At 46.8% G+C, this 17,934-nt stretch overlaps 1 protein-coding gene across 2 annotated transcripts in view; it reads right to left on the reverse strand.

Moving 5' to 3' along the window:
- Positions 1 to 2,350: 2,350 nt before the first annotated feature.
- bur (GMP synthase burgundy) overlaps positions 2,351 to 17,934 on the reverse strand; it is a 40,566-nt gene continuing 24,982 nt past the window's right edge. For both annotated transcript variants that reach the window (XM_065455408.1, XM_065455409.1), the window contains exons 12-14: positions 17,175 to 17,293; positions 11,240 to 11,543; positions 2,351 to 3,396 (exon numbers count right to left, since the gene is read on the reverse strand). In XM_065455408.1, coding sequence (XP_065311480.1) covers positions 3,295 to 3,396; positions 11,240 to 11,543; positions 17,175 to 17,293 — 525 coding nt within the window. In that variant the 3' untranslated portion in view covers positions 2,351 to 3,294. The remainder of the gene's footprint in view (positions 3,397 to 11,239; positions 11,544 to 17,174; positions 17,294 to 17,934) is intronic.

Here is a 17,934-nt window from a genome sequence, read left to right on the forward strand (position 1 = left end):
TCGAGCTCCCCCCCCCCACTCCCCCCCGCGCTCCCCCCCCCCCGGGTAATGAGGATAATCCCCGTCATCGGAGGGGCCCAGCGGGAGATACTTTTCGGCCAACTCTTGAAGGAGGACGTGCTCAGATACACCCGCCGCCTTTTGATTATATACTATGCGATCGATGGCTAGTCTCCGATTGTTTTTGCTTTGCGAATCGTCGAGGAAGTGTTTGGGCAGGTTCCATTTGCCGAGGAGCAAACATTGCGAAAAAGAATACTTAATTAAAACGAGACAGTTGGATTCATTCAACAAAAACAAAATTCCTTATCAATGTTGTGTGTCTATGGCAAGGAAAGAAAAGACAGCTCTATTTTACTGTGAATATCAATAAATACCTTTTTTTCAGCAACCACTATAAAAGGGGGCGTTTACGCCACTATCACTTGCAATGCAATGCAGCTCGAGAAGTGTGCAAAAAGGCGCACTCGTAAAGTTCATCTGTTACAATACGCCTCCCTCACACATGGTTGTTTTGCTTGTCAACGTATGTCTGAATTTGGTGGCGCTGATGATTTCATTGTTCCATCCTTGCACCTGTTCAGTCAAAAGTAGTGTTACAACTGCCAGATAAGTGTTTAACTATTTCCGTGCGGCTGCGCTGGCCAACGGGCTTCGGAGCTGATGATGCAACCAGTACTGTTCCCCCAAGTCTTTCGTTGGCTTCCGAAGTATGTGTTCTGCGCAGGGATGCAATTTCGACACCCATACGGCTGACCTTTAGCTGCATCGCTTCACGCAATGAAGGCCGAAAACACCCACAGAATCGAATTTCGGGGCATTTGGAAATACAGCTCTAATGACAGGCCACCAAAAAGAAATTTCACGCCTTTGAGAACCAAATGACAATACGTTTCTTTTTTTACCGGATATGGCATCTTTTTTTCTTCAGCCAGAAGCGTTCATGTTTGAAATTTGAAGCGCCCATAAGACGGGGACAAAAATAGGGGAGGTAGACAGGATGGTGCCGTCCAGTCTACTTTCCTATTTGTGTCCCCGTCTTATGTGTGCTTCAATATAATTTCAATTATGAATGTCTACCAACTAGCCCAGCTCGCCATCTTATTGCAGAAGTGTTCCCTCGTCCACAGATGGTGCCAAGTGCGATGAACCACTGATAAACTGCCACGTTTTACGATTAATAGAATTTAGTGGAACTAAAATTTCCAGCGCGATCCCTTGAAATAAGAACTGCATGCAATTTCGGCCTAGTATGCAAGTAATTTTTTCTATCTAAACAAGGCCTGTGAACTTGCATGTTTGTTCAAACATGGTTGAGATTATGCTCATTATATGTACGCACTATAGGTGTACTTATGTATGCATATGTATATGTATGCGCTTTTTCCTACGGTTTTCTTGCGTGCTTTTTTCCCCTCTAGTTGAACTGTGCATATTTTGTTGTATATTACATTGGACCAGCCACTAGCCCCTTAAGGCTACCAGTTCAAATAATCCTTGTATATTTTTTTCTGGTGTTAATGAAAAATAACATTCCATTGATTGATTGATTGTTTTGAACATATGGGCTTCTATGGAAGCTCCGCTACCTGGTGTTCTCGCCTTCATTACCTACAGCCCTTTTTCCTCACGCATAAGAACTTCAGACGCTCACGAGCAGCAGGTTAACACGGGCAAGTGTGGCTCACCAACTGCATCTAGTGTAGCTAGACCTACGGGTCACGCCAGCCAACTAGAACAGAAGTGAGAAGCAGAAGAAAGGCTCCTCTTTTGTCCACCTCCATTTGGCCCCTGCACCGACGATATGGGCAGCCCATCGCAGAACACACGATGCCGCAGTAAATAGAAATGGCGACACAGAGCATAGGTTACACATCGCAGCAAATAGGAACCAGAGTTGTGTCAGCCTCTGGAAAGCCGAGGAGGGCACTGTCCTGCCAGCGATTCTCCCGCGGCTGTGCCATTAAAACTGTGGTGTGAAGCAGCGGTAGTGAAAAAGCGTGATGCAGAGGGAGTGGCAGCACAAGCCCTTCGGTGGCTTTTAGAGAACAAATTTCTCAAACCACAAACGAGCGCAGGCACCTAGCAGTTGAACTACGACATTGTTCAATGTGGCTACTGTGCGACCCTCGCCTCAAAATAAAAATCTATGTGCTGTTCCCTCAAAACACTTTAGCGAAAGAAGCATACAATTACGACAGAGAAATACTTGACGATACAATGGGCTTACTTCTATCCTTGCCTTTCATCAAGTTCATTTATTATTCACAGACAAACCGACCTGTTCAATCTGCGATTCCCTTACAAACATTGGGGCAGACAAAGGTAAGAAAAGAACACAAGCCTCCAGTGCACTTGCCAAAATTTCATATTCTTTAATCACTTTCACCTAGCAACATTGTACAGCGACACTGCTCACTCGTTCATTGCAGGGGCACCATTCACGGAACAAAATCTCTCTGCACGTGCCGCTTGTTAGCAAAGGTTTGTTCACAGCACAGACACTTCCATTCTTTGCACTTTTGTACTGCATTACACAGCTTCCGACAGGCTTCTTGAGGCCACAATGCACTCTGAAGGGCTGCTGCTTACTTTCCAGAACCAAGGAAAACTTATATATTATGCTTCTGGCAAACACTGGTTAGAGTCATTGAAAACCAGAGCCTATTTCTGCCCATCATTAGCACAATTGTAAAGCACAAGAAAGAAGATGCTACTGCATTCATGTACTCCACAGAGAAGCAATGCAAACTCTGCAGCAACGGATTGAACGAAACAAGATGTCTGTGCAGCACAATCTGAGCAAATGTTAATGCTGCAGACATTACACGACAAACCTTTCTGAATGAGAGAAAATAGTAGCAGCCAGTATTAGAGTATCACTCCCATTTCTTACATTTTAAAAATGGAAGGAAAGAGAATTCATTCACAGGATGTCCACAAGAAAGAAGACTTTAGCTGCAAAGAAAGGTTTAGAAACAATGCCAGCTTTGCTTACTGGACAGTTTAACATTTCATCTCAACTACAGAACAAAGACTTGTCAGAAAAGAAAAAAAAAGTTCCTCGAGGACTAAAACAATGTACGAGGGGGAAATGAACAAAGAAAACGATAGAAGTCCAATTCAAAACAACAGTCTAAAACATAGCTAACTCAGTCTCATACAGATGCTAGTCCCAACGCACAAAAATCCCGCAGCGAAAGTTGAGATACGCAGAACTGAGACAGAGCCCTGAGCTGCAAGGGCAAAAGAGCACAGTGGAGCCGATGCCATTGCAATCGCACATTGTGTCTTCTACTCCCACTCCGTCGTTCCTGGAGGCTTGGGTGTAAGGTCGTACATGACACGAGAGATGCCGGGGACGGCCTGGATTTCGCTCACCATCTTCTTGATGACCTGCACAAATGTGAAATGGAAGCCAAGAACATGAGCTTGGACACAGGCTATTTCAAGCAAGGTCACCTTCGTATACTATATTTCTGCACATAGAACACGCTCCAAATATGTGGGTGAAAAAGTCAGTAGCCCAGCTGCGGATTATAGGAATTTGACATTGTTAATAAAACAGATACCAAAACATTCTGGTGCATTATAAAGCCACTGATCAAGCTGACTAAAGCTCGATCGAATGATCAGGAAATGCTGTTTCAATGTTTTCATACCAAACTTTTCTGAAATTTCGATTATTTCCCTGCCTGCCACACAGTCTTACAACAATCCTTTAGTGTTTCCAATAGTAATAAGGGCAACTGGCGTCGAGTGTCATTAACAAAATGAAATCTTCCTCCTGGGCAGGCTGCAATTCCACTAGACCCAAATTCTTAAATAGCACTGCTGTCACATCACTGAAATATTTTAAGTCTCTTGAAACAGGTTCTCTGCTGGCACAGTGGAAAGTTGGTAAGGATATTCCACACTACAAATGCAGTAACAAGCATTTCCAACTTAGCTACTGTCAGATTTCATGTACTAGTATCGCCAGCAAAATTTTTGAGCACATCTTAGTATGTAATCTCGCTAACTTTCTTAAATCGAACTGCTTTTTCACTAATGTGTAGCACGGCTTCCGGAAGACTTACTCAAGTGAAACATTTTTTGTGCATAAACTAAGCGTCATCTTCGATCATTCCTCTTAAGCAGACAGCATATTTTTAGACTTTTATAAGGTATTCGATAAAGTAAATCACCAGCTACTAATACATAAACTTCACTGTTTAGACACTGACACAAAGTTCACAGCATGGCACGAGTGTTTCTTTATTAAGCATTCCCAGAACACTTCAACTACCAGCTTAAACTTGGAGGCAGGCCATGTTCTTTCCGGTCTACCGGAAGGCTCCATACTCTCCTCTTTCTTACCTACATTAGCAACTTACCATCCTGCATTTTCTCACATATTCAATTGTTTGCTGAAGATAATACAATCAGCAATTTACCCCACATAGGTGCGCCCCCCAACTTTGCGTCGGTTCTTTTCCGAAAGAAAGTGCGTTCGTTAAGCAAGTACATTTGGTATCTTTCAGAGCGAGCTCCTTTCCAATTTTTCAACGCACATCTATTGATGAAAGTGAAAAAGGTGAGAGTAGAAATAGTGACAACTCCACCCTCAATGTTGGCCCTGACATGGTAATGAGGAAAAATCTGGACAGTGGTAGCCCTGAAGGTATCTGCATTCACTTGGCTAGTGGAACGCAGTCGACCTTTATTCAAGTTGCTACAAGATAGAGATTTGGCATGTATATTAATGTATCAATAATACTATCAGTTATTTGTAATTACAGCATGTCGATGGTCAAAATACAGACTTGCCAGGTTACTCGCAATTGTATGTGCAAGCAGTGCGACTTAGAGAATAAAGACTTATTTCTGGCAACCCATTCTTTTGTTCTTCTTTTTTTTTTTTTGCTTTCCTATTACTTCAGATGTTTAGCCGGCCCTCCACTGAGTCTGAATTATCACTTGGTGACTGCTTATGATGCATGCAAAAAATAACTGCAAAAAACTTTGACAAAGTAAAGAAGCCCGTCTCAATAAACCGTCAATCAGCATTGCTCCAAAGGCGAATTGCAATGAAACTTCACTTAGGCTAAACTGCCTATAAATGTTTAGGATGCACGGTAGAACCTTACTCATACGTTTCCATTATGCAAGTTTTTCTGACACCAACGTTCGCAATGGAGAACACAAAAAAATGACCCGATAAAGTTGAGCGCAAGACACATGGTGCGATATTGCGTGCGATCCCTTGTGCGACCATTCGCACCCCGCAGCGGCACTCAACAAGTTCTCAACAGGATCCGCCACATGCGGCATCGAATCACACGCCGCGCGTGCAACCAACTTGCTGGATATTGTCGTACGACCGCCGCGTCGGTCAGACGACCGCAGCCAATGACAGTGCCTGTAGGGTGAACATCATGGCCATGTGGTAGACCCGGCGGGGTGGGGCCGTCAAGGAAGCGCCTAGCCGCTCCGATAGCGCCTGTGTTTTTCTTTTCTTTCTCTCTCCCTGGCCGAAACACTGGCCTATTTCGCCACTAACGGTGGCACATACATAGACTACATGTTGTTTTGACATGAAATAACTTATAGAATAAAGTGACCTGGAAAGCATGCATGTTACACAATGTTGTGCGAAATAGTAAATTGTTGGCATGATTTCTACTCAGAAGCGGGTTGTGCAACGAGACGCCGCAGCAATCGTTTTTGCGAAGCAGCTCGCCTGTCTGGCTTGTTTACTCATCGCTACCAACAGTGTCAGGAAAACTAATTGTATTTTCACTTAAAAGCAACATAGATGTTCCAACATTAATTGTGCTGGCAAATTCAGGCACTTTATTTGGAGCTGCAAGCTTGCCTGGCATGCTCATTCGCTTCCGTCTGCGTCGATGAAATCAAATGTACTGCAACTTAAGCGTGACAATTGTGTACACGTTTGTGCCAACTAACATAGGCGTTTCGTTATACAAGCTGCAACCGATCGTGTCACAGATGCCATCATTGTCGGATTCAAGAGCTCAGCGAGCTATGCCGGCTGGCTCCTAGTCATTGGCAGCTGTCAATGGAGCCGACACTGCGAACGTGGCTTTGCAGAAACACGTCTACAGCGTTCACATAGACATGCTTATCGTTTGTTTAAAACGAGATAGCTGTGCGAACATGCTTGCTTTCACTTCCTTCGCGAAGTTACGCAGCTTTCCCTATCCATGCAGGCGCCGGATCTGGGCGGAGCTACGCACCACATGCTCATTCGTACCATGTGTCCTGAATCGTCGCATGCGGCAAGTCAGATGCTTCGTGCCGTACGATGGATCACACGCAAAATCGCACCATGTGATTTGAGCTTTACGGTCATTTTCTACTGGTTCGTACGTTCTCAGAAAACACAATTTTTTGGCACCCATGTTCAGTACGTCAGCAAACTGCGATCGTATGATAGGTTTTCCGGCTGCTAAATCCCATTAAACAAGAAAATGCACAAGGCACACACGACTGAGAACAGTATATAGCTGCCCGCCGGGGCAGCTTCACCGCAATACTTGCCCACCCATCTCTCATGAAAGCGGCGGCATGCACTCCGTTTTTCATTTCGGCCCCAGCAAATCTTCTCCGGGGTCGTCGCACGCCACATTCACCGCTATCACCGCCAATCCCATTGCAATAAGGATCTTTGCTGTTTGTTTTTTCTACGTGTTTCACAGCACGTTTTGCCGTCGAAAGAGTAGTGCCTGCTTTTAACAGGCGATACTAAAACGTCACGCTGTTCCCCACTGCAGACTGTGATCGTATTTGTTTTCCGGCCGCTAGATCCCATGTGAACAAGAAAAGATGCGAGGTGCGTGCGTTTGAGAACAATAGCCCATCTCACGGGAAAACAACGGCACGCACAGCTTTTTGTTCCAGTACCAGCAAGTCTCCACCCAGGTCGTCGTCACATGCCGCATTCACAACCAAACCTATTGCGATAAGCATCTTCATCTATCTGTTTTACAACGTGTAGTGCGTAGTGCCATTGGTAGCGTGCTGCACGCTTTCAGTAGGCGATAATGCAAACGCACCGCCATTCCCTACTGCAGGCGGCGCTATGTGGGCATCACACTTCACTTCGGCGGTATTCAGCGTGGCCCACCACTGGATTTCGTTTCGGTTTCCCATCGCCCTCTTAAAATTCCACGCAGCAGGAAAACAACAAAATGCGTCTTGGACCGCCGGAGCACCACCAGCTCAACGCGCGACGGCATCTCGTGCCGCAACAATCCACGCGACCTTTCGCATTATGCATATGTCAATAGTCAAGTCGGTCAAATTTTTTGTTACTTCGGGTCGTACACTTTTCCAGTTAAAACGTGTTTCTCACGGTTACTTCCAGAATTTGTGAAAGAGGTTCTACTGTACTATCCATGTAATATTGGAATGGCTGCAGGGTTAGTAATTGCCCAGTTTTCTTATTAGCAACCCTTAAATGGCACTGTGGGGATGCGTGACTCACATGTCCCTTGATACATTGTTTTCTTGCATAGCTCCTGTTTCCCGTAATCTGGCTTCGCCACGTGGCCTGGGGCCCGCAGCAGTCGGTGTGGCTGAAGCGCAGTAAGAGAGATGGCGCGAGTGTTGCGCTGCGAATGCTGCCTCACGGCGGGGTTATTTGGGCGCAGAAAGATGAAGGCGCTTCCTCTTTGGTTCGGCGACAGCAAGCAACGCGGACATGCCGCGCATGCACCGATCCGTGCTTCTGCGTGACCGTCTCGCGTGGCCTCCTTCGAACGTGCCACCGTTCGCGTGTACGGTCACGCGAACGACCAGGCGTTGGGATCCAGCATGGGGCGAACATATTCGCTCGTTATCCGGTCGCGGTGAGTCGGACGTCTAGATATGTTGCGCACCCATCGGCATGTTTTGTGGATAGCAACTCGGCTAGCAGGCATTGATTTATGAAAGGTGCAATAAATGCCCTTGTGATCGTTTGCACTACTGTGTTGTCGTTCCTTTTGTGCCAAGAGCACGGGTGAGAGACCCCACAGCGCCTAAGCAGATGGCGTGCACTTGACGGTCAGCAGTAGTGATGTGGATACGGTGGAAGTTACAGAACAGTACGCAACTGCTGATCCCTCATTCGTGCCTAGGCACCCACGTGTGTTGCAAGCTCATTTGCAAGTTTACGGGTGTCCCTCTCAGCGTGCTTTCTCATTGCACACTTGATTTGAGCTGTTGCAAGAATGGTTGCTCGCTGCATGGCTGTCAGTTGTGCAAACACATACTTGAACACAAAGGATGGCTGTGCAGGCACACAACGCTGCATAAAGAAATCACGATAGCCCTTGCTATCAAAGCGATAGAACAAAACCAAAAACAAATAACCATCATATCAGACTCTCAAGCGGCATGCAGAAGCTACATCAGGGGACGAGTATGCACCGCAGCCTATAGGATTATACGAGACATAAAACCCCGAGCCAGGTTTCACCTTTTATGGGTACCCAGTCGTGAGGGAATCCGGGGAAACGAAGAGGCTGACAGAGTAGCTCGTGTGCATGCTACACACCATGGGTGCTCATAGGACGCCTCTGACGACCCGATCCCGATTGACCAGAACTACTCTGCAATTTTAAACTATCACAGAGGAAATAGAATGGAGCGACCCCCGCCAGATAAGAATCTCAGTAAGGAAGAACTGGTTATATAGAGAAAGCTGCAGACCTATACATATAACAACCTGCACATTCTTCATAAAGTTCATCCCGAAAGATATACGGATACACGCCCATGGTGCGGAGCCACGCCAACCTGAGACGACATCTCATGGGCATGCACGGTATATCCACAACAGACAAGCGCAGATATTGCTGAGCATACACAATGGGAGGCAGCGCTGTTCAGCTCACAGGAAGAGGTCCAAAGGGCCATCATCCGACAAGCAAGATGAGGTGCGGAAGCAAGGGGGCCCTTGTCCAGGGGCTCCACCCATTGAGCGTTTTATTCTTCAATAAAGTTGTACTTTTTCTACCCGTGCAACATCTGCTTAACAAACGCTTTCTCAGGATGACTACAAGTACTATCAGCCGCGATGGCACATGAAAAGCAAAGGTAAGTTAATTCAGGGGCGATACTCTCAAGCAATCATTTCCAGGAGTGCATCATCTTTGAGACATTTCACCCGTCTCTACATCGGACGCATTGAAGTAGACGGACGAAAGCCTTTCTGATATAGCACCAGAAACGCTGTCAACAGAAATCGCATTCTGCATTGGACCCGAAAATAGCGAAGCAATGGCCATGGTGCAGATGTGACAACTAGCCACCCAGGAAAGCGATGCCTCCAGGGCAAAATGGCAGAAACTTTACCCTGGCTACAGTCCAGCCTGTCCGGCCGTGACTTTATGTGCTCTTTGTGCAGAGTCCACAGCCAGGCAGAGGGAACCCACGGCCGAGACAGAAGGTAGACGGACCCCTCCAGCCTGGCCACGCCGACCATGCAGAGCCTCGGCTACTTCTCATACTTTACTACAGATGGCAGTAGTTGTCTGATCGGTCAACGAGTCTAACGTTTCCAGCGTGCCAGACAGAGGCTGGTGAAGTTGAATACGTGATGTTGGAGACAAGATAGCCAAAATTTTGCCCAGAGCATTAAATGTGATCCACAGCAGCCTGGCGATCAGTTGTTGCTGCAGAGGAAGAACACAAGTGTGGGGCAAGCAAGCGCTTTGTTATTTGTCGAAGGTGCACACTCAAGACGCTCACTTCAGTGAACCCAAACGGTATATTATAGACCAGCATGAGGCTGGTCAGCCAAGCTAACGTGCGATGCACTGCTCCAGCAGCTCCAGTGCGAGATAGGACATACTCTACTCCCACACCGGCCACGCTACACTGCAGAGCCCGTACAGCGTGCAACGTTCGCCACTTTAGCATGTAACTGCGCTGTGCATGGATCGCATCCATGTTACGCTGGACTACATCCACGCCTTTAGCTTGGTCACCCCAATGCGCTGTCTCCGTGCGGAGACAGAACGCATCGAGGGTCTGCTCGGAGCATACTTTACATTAAAAGAACATCGCAGGCACACAACAGCGTGAACAAAGCGCAGGAAGCAGCTGGCAGTGTATACTAACTCTGCGGCTAGCAGATGTGTGGGACCTGTTCACTGATAGAGAGCAACGGTACACAAGCAAAGGAAGCAGACTCAGGTGCTGGTTCTTTACAGTCTAAAAAGTATGTCACTTCAGACAAGTGGCAATGGGGGCGTTTGTTTTTCTTTCTTTTTTTTAAGTTTTGCTATGAAAAACATGAATTTTTGCGAGCGTGTTCTTAAAGGGCAACTCCGGCGTTTTTTTAACTATATCAGGATATTGTCATGTTCAAATGGCATTGACAGTCCTGTCACCGGTAGAGTGGTTCAATTTGCTTATGAATTCATAAATAATTTTAAATAACAGATAAACGAGATACCGAAACCAAAATAGGTAGCTGCTTCGTGTGACATCACGATGAGTCGATGTCAGGTCCTACACTACCATAATGTAAACCCGCAAAAAGCGTGTTAAGCATGCAGTACACATGGCGCTAAAGCCAAACAAGTGAAGCTGATGATGTCTCCTGAAGACACAGGGAGCTTTTACGGATTTTCTGAACCAGACAGCGGCGATTTCAGCGACGGTGGCGATGTAGTCTCCGATGTCCAAACACAGGGTGGCTGGTAAAAATGTCATGAGACAGGAACGCAACCGATATTTAATATTTATTTTCAAGAAAATTCAATGACTTGCAGCCATATTGCTTGGCAAAGATAACCAGAGCGCAAAATAGAATGTATATTCTAAATTTTATTAAGATCAATGGACATCGAAATATCACAGGAGTTGTCGTTTAAACACTCACTCGCATTTCAAGCGTAAAAGTTTCCACGGAGGTTACTTTATATCTAGTTTATCTAAAACGGCATTTTACGCGGTCCAGAATTTAATTGCAGTTGGCCTTTAAGTTGGGATCCTGGCGAACATTTCACAACAGATGCACGGGGGCATCTGTTTGGTCATTTGTTTATGGCACCAAAGGTAGCAAAAGAAAGGCTGACGAGTTAGAAAAGCTAGGAAACGAGTCAGTAAATGTTTTCAATTACCACTGTCACCCCACTGCAACAGCACACTGCAACAGCACACTTTCAAGCCACTCATAAAGCAATTAATTGAAGCAGAAAGCTGGCAAAAAAAAAAGCTTACGCAAAAACAAAAGCACACTCACGTCCAGGGGTAGGTGTCTGTTTGGTGTGGCGGGGATACCGGTCATGAAGTCCTGAGTGATGAACGTCCTGATGACAATCGAGTGCTGGCACGACGGCTGTCGGCTCACGACATCCCGGTCAAGGTGCAGGGGCAACAAAATCACTGGCATCTGCGAGAGTGTCGACAGGTAGCCAGAGGCCCGCAGTGCCCGTTGTGCCACAAAGTCACATTGCCGTAGCGTGCTCAGCACCAGAGGTGTCAAGAACGTTGGTGTCACGTCTTGCACCGGAAACACCACTGGGCCACCAAAGATGTACACCACCCTGCACAATTGCACACCAGGAACAGTGCAGGTTATACTGTCAACTCAACCCCTTGGCTCAAGAAAAGACCAGTCTAATCAACCCACTAATACAGTAGAACTTCATTCGTAGGTATTGGACAAAAATAACAAGGAAAATGTGCCAACTGAAGTCCCTAAAAAATTTGGCAGACTCAACTGTAGTTTACATCTAAGTAACGTGAAGCATTGTGCAAATCACTGCAGCACAAGATGACGCGCACTGCTGCCGTGCACATGGGGCAGGAGTCAGCCGACATGGGGCAGGAGTGACCCGAGACTCACATTTTCATTTTTGTTGTTTGTGCATGTTAGAGACATATTCGTACTCCTTTAATTCGGCCTGTGTCAGCAGCTTAAGTGGAGCGTTTTGACAGTAAGTTTTGAGGTGCCTACACAGTGAGAATCCTTGCAACACAAGACACGATGCGCATTGAGCTGGTAGGAACTCAAGCTGCCCAAGACACGCATTGTTGTTGCTGGGAAAGCCTAAACAAAATCGTGCTGGTGAACAACTCCAGATAACGATGCCAGAATGTCGCCAGAGCGAAACATGATGCCCGTTTTTTGCATCTGCAGCAGGAAACAATGGCACATTTGGGTTATCGCCTATTAAGGGGGGACACTGGTCAGAGACCTCTTTTCTTTACTGACAGTCCAAATATTATGAAACTAGGCACATATATTAAGTTTTTTCTGCTGATTTCAAATATGCAACTGTTTTTCCTGTAGATTAATTAGTTCCTGAGATATTAGAAAATTATTGCTACTGTCTGCCCAAACAATAGAAAAAAAATTACTCATCAGAAATTCAAATTTAACATATGGGTAGATACTACAATGTTTAAGGAGTGCAACGCTGAAAGCAGTTTTCAAATTGGGCTAACATTAGAGATTTAGCAGCCCACTGAACTTTGTGCTCCCAACATGGCGACTGGACAAGAAAAACAATGCAGAAAAAAAATTCCTAGAGATAAAAATAAAAAATCTGCTTCCAGCACTGCATCCTTTATAGTTTCAGCTTCACATTGCAAAAAGAATTATAGTTCTAGCTGCTCTAGGTGCTGAGATATCTCTTGGGCAAACTTGCAACCAGACACAAAACAAAGTTTTGAGAAAAAGGCAAAAAACAAACAAAACTAAGTTTATCAAGTACAAGCAAAAAATAATTACATGTTTACATCTCCAAAGGGTTAATAAGCCCCAGGCATGTAATCAGTCTGTTTTTTTTCACCAACGTGGCGATTTTTCAAGGCCTTCTGCATATTTTCTCTACATGCACGCTTGCATACTGATGCTCGGCTTCTGCGCAGGTCTTTTTCGAGCATGCGCTTTTCGCTTTGGGCACTTGCGTTGAGGATCAGCTCAGTGAGGATGGCTGCTGAGGTTCTTGCATTCCCGCTGTTGAATTTCATTACGGCTTCGGCCACAGCAGCCTCCACGGTAAACAATGAGGCATGCGACCGCTTGGGAGAAAGTGCCTATATCATTGAATGTAGACTCTCGTTGTTATTTTGAGTCTTCCCACGCAAGCATCGTTCCAGGAGTTTCTTCTCTGAAAGGCGCTCAAATATGGGCAGCAAGGCCTCACCGACAAGGGGAGGCAGATTGCGGGGGTGCCTTAGGGCAGGCTCACCTCTGGCTTTTGCCGCATTCTGTTTGCACCACGAGCTAGGCCCTGGTGGGCAAAATGAGTGGTTGGCCTTGGTGTCGTTGGCAGTGATATGATAGAATGTGGCCATCACTGCCCTGTTCATTGCATCCACGTCTTTGTGGGTTTTCAGTGCCCACCCATAATATGAGCTGATTCTGTTGATCAGCTCTCCCGTAAGTTTGCCCCGTCCACCGAGGCTGTTGGAGCCAGAGCCCTTATGCTTGGCTACTGCGTTTCTTAGTGCTGTGCCCATGCGCTTCTCGACATGGTTTACGCAGTCCTCTTTTTCAATGGGTATGTATCCATACACCTTTTCTTCCACTAAAGCCAGGTAAGTCCTGCTGTCGCCGTCGCAGAGAACAGTGGTGTAGCGCATGTTGTGGCGCTCGAGCGACCTCTTGAAGAGAATCAGCGCGGCCTCCACGTCCATCTCACCTGCCTTCGTCGTATTTTTTTGACAGACATGGCTGGCTGCCCATGTTTCGTAAGAAGGGTCACCCTCCTTCGGGCCCGACTCGCATCCGGCACAGCAGTTGCTTAGGACAACATAGTCCAGCACCAAACCGCTGAAAAGTTCGATAACCGTGCCGACGCCAACATGCGATGAATGTCCGCGCGTCATCCGAGATCCATCGTAGGAAACTGCGATGTTTCCCGGATTGCTTACGTGCAGTTCGGCGTAGAGGTCGCGAACCGACTGCGCGCACTTGCTGACGAGCTTTTGGGCCACGCGATTGGCAGCAGGCGTCAGCTTTGTTTTCACATATGCCTGCCACGTTTTTGTGTGCAGGCCTCGATGGCTCACATTCATTGCCGCGAACACGTCGTTCAAAGCCATTTGGCGATTGCCAGTGGCCTGCATGGCACGCGCGGCGAGGACATTCACAATAAATGGATTCACTTTCTGAGTGCCGTCGACGCGCGGCGAGCTCCATGCCGACGACGTCTTATCGCAATTATCGCACACAAGGTGCAACTTCACCGCAAGTCCATATTCCCGTTCGTCTCTCACTACTTTGACGCCACCACTGCACGTTTTGCATTTCGCGGACTCTGGTAAAGCGTTCACCGCATCCAAGCACAGAATGGTGAATGGAGTTCCGCCGAGTGGTTGGGCGTCGGCGCTGTCAGCGAGAAGTTCTTTTTTTTGCTCTGTTGCTGCAGTCGATCCAAGTTTCTCCGTTTTGTCTGCCGCTTTTCTTCGCTGCTCTTCTGCTTCCGAGGGCTGCAGAAAGGTCGTGTCGTGGCATACCCGGCTCCTGTCGTTGCCGCCGGTGCCGCTTTCGGACGTCGGACAAGTTAGGCCTACCGTGGTGGCTTCGACGACGCCGTCATCGGACGCTTGAAGTTCGATGTCTTGAGTATCCCGTGGTGTTGCGGTGCCCTTTTTGAAGTTCTCGCTGAGCGAACGCTTCACCTTCTTCCCGAAAGGATGTTTGGAGCGAAATTTCACAGCTCGTCGATGCATCGCGTGTACCGCTCCGCTGTCAACACAAGAACAAAATGGCGCTCGCTTGCGCACTGCAGCTCCGGCCGAGCGCGTCGAGCAGACGACGAAGGCGGCTTCAGCCAACCGTGTAGCGCCCTCGCGTCACGTGCCTCGAGTAACAAATAGGAGTGCGCGTCGGGACCTTTTTTTGGCGCGTTTTTTTTCTCTGGCAAACGAACGGGCGGAGACATGAATGGCGGGAATTTGAAGAGGGAAAGCTGCTCTTTCAAGAGAGACCAAGATGGCTCCGATAGCCCGAGTGGTACAGGAGCTGCGCGTCACAGTAAACTGCCGTTTTTGGCATCCATTACCGCTGAAATTTGGTGAACAGTGACAATATAAATTGATATTGCGCGTAAAATACTTAATTTAGAAGCGTGAAACCTTGCAGACAGGTGAAGAACTGGCAGCAGGTTTCGAGAATAACATTTTCAAAAAATCGATTTTTCGACGATTTTTCGGATTCTAAGACCCGTGTCCCCCCTTAAAAGAGTGCAGTACGCTTGCTATGCCTGACGCGCCGTGATATAGAAGAAAATGCTTATTGCAAAAGGGTTGGTTGGCGATAGCTGTGCGTGGCAATGTGTGACAACCCAAAAGGAGATCTGCTGGTACCAAAACAGGAAACCAGGGGCATGGTGGCATTTTCATGTGACATGTGCGGATGAACACTGATGGGAAGCTGCCATTGCGAGCGCCTGCTGCTCTGAATTGTGCTGCCTCATGCCTTTTCTTGTTCACATGGGACTTAACAGCCAGAAAATGTAATGTTGTAGATTGGCAATATACTGAAAGTTGGTGCAAAAACAGTGTTTTCAAGGAAAGTATGAACCGATATAAAAGAAGCGTAGCCGTATTGGGTCATTTTTGGTGTTTCTCGATCTGAAAGGTTGGTGGCTGGAAGTCGTACATAACAAGATCGTATCAATGAGGTTCCACTGTATCTGATGCTGCACTAAGCTGCAGCCTTGCACGTGGACTTCTCCTAACGACTTCCCATCACTTCTCACTTCATTGAAAATATTCATGGAGATGCTGTCACACTGAATCTAAAGGGCACTAGCAAAAAGTGAGCAAGGTGCACCTCTCAACACATGGATGGCTCATGCAGCAAAGGTTTTATTTGAGCTCCGTAACAACGCATTTGCTTCAATAGGTTCACAGAAACACGGCCCTGTAAAGCGGTGAAGCATACGACCTGCTGCCGTTTGTTAGTGGAAAGGGGATCTGCCACGCTGCTTCTCCATCACAAAAGGCCTTCCGGTCCGATATGTGCATTCCATGAGAATGCATGGCTAGCACCATCTTTCTTACTGAGTGGCTCCAGGCATGGGATGCCGAATGAGAGACGTCTGCACTGCCTGGTTTGTCTTGTAACCAGCATCTTTGGGTTCCTCAAGCAACCAAAACAAATCTGAACCGAACTTCCACTTGGGCAGATTTTTATATCACAGCTTGCATTTAACAAAACCACCACGCACCACACCCACCCTTCGCAAAAAGACTATTGCGGAGCATGACTCTCCACAATTCATGGGCCCAGAGAACACGCCGAACGCATTCCACAGGCACACGTCAGTGAGGATGGACTCTGGTGTAATGCAGGCTAAAAGCTCCTTTAGAATGAAACGGGGTCTGCTTGGTCGACTTGCTGCCGACGTACGACTATCACCCGTTTAAATGGCATATTGTAATGGACACGCACCATTCGCAGTACAAGTGCGCTGGTGGCAGCCCAGTGCATACAGAATTATTTGCTACAATTCCCAATTGCATGACAAATCTCGGCCACATGCACATTTACGCTGGTGTAAGAAGACAGCAATGAGAGAAATGGACACCGCGGTGACGAACTAGGCTGACTGGACGTGCAGACATCATTCGCTAGCGTGGAAGACGAAGTCATCGATGCAGCTGGTGATGGCAGAGATGCTCGGGCTCACTCCTACGCCCACTTTACTGATAGTTATCTAGTCCCTGAACATTATCTGCAGCTTTGTTGAGTAACAGTTGTGACTGAGATGCTGCACACAATTCACAGGCTAGTAAAGATCCTGACCCTTGGTGCAGTGAGCTACGATACCAAGCAATCCTGTATCAATGATTACTTCAAGTAGTCCTACCATACACACAATAAACGTGACATGCATTTGTCAGGCAGTTCTGCCCTTCTATTTGTTTTTTGTTTTTTTTTGTTGTTGTTTTCGGGCAATTAGAAAATTCCCTTAATTTGAAGACTTCTTGTGGTTCAGCGGACTAGGCCAAGTAGGTCAAGCGCACTGGCCGCTGCCAACCCAGTCGCACATTATCGTTTATCCCATCACGCTGTCCCAGCATTCAATTTTGCGACCTTCGGCCTGCTTAGGGTTTGGAGATCCCGGCCCCCGTGAAGACGATGTTTCCCATCACGGCCTGAACAAGCCAGCTGCCATATGGCTGCCAGAAATCAGATAATTGAAGAGGCCCAGTACCTGTTGATGTTGTGACATATCTTGGGGATGAGCTTGGCCAGGCGCATCAAGTCCTCCCAGTCGCTAGGCTCTTCGGCCGATGAGAGGCCTACTACGTAGCTGTACGTTCGCCGGTCACCCTGTGACAATGATAAGGCAACAGCAGAAACACTTCCATAAAAATTGTCACAATGCGTGAAACTAACTAAATACAACATCCTATTTTGTGTTGCCACTGGTAAAACAAGTTACACTGACCAACGGACAAGTTTAACCCGTTGTCCTTTCCATTTATTGTTCTAGCCTTTAAATTCAATGCACGTTACATATGCTGTCTTCAATTTTCATTAGCCACTAACAATGCTGTAAGAACATCTCAAATTTTTTTAGCCATTTTCACATTATTTCTTTTACCTGTGGTATATCCGACTAACGACTTTTAAGTGTTATGGCAGCATGCTTTTAAGGCTTTTTGCTAGTCGAAACCAAGCTTTCTGAACACATTTCTTTGGGCTCTACCTTCCACTGTATTCATCCAGCATATGGAGCAGATAATTTGACACTGTTGCCAGCCAAAAAGTACTGTTGGAGCGTTTACATGAGGCATGCAATAGCATGAGTATGCATACCACAGCAAGCAAAATACTCGTAGACTAGGCAAACGCGGGGGAAGAAAATGAGAGAGAGCCATTCATGCTCACAAGCAACACAGTCGAAGCATGCCCGATGACCTGCAGCCTGTGCGATCTCCCGTTTTGAAGACAATGTCTTTCTTGGTAAA

This window comes from Dermacentor albipictus, chromosome 2 (genome assembly GCF_038994185.2).
Source record: "Dermacentor albipictus isolate Rhodes 1998 colony chromosome 2, USDA_Dalb.pri_finalv2, whole genome shotgun sequence".
NCBI classification, from domain to species: domain Eukaryota; kingdom Metazoa; phylum Arthropoda; class Arachnida; order Ixodida; family Ixodidae; genus Dermacentor; species Dermacentor albipictus.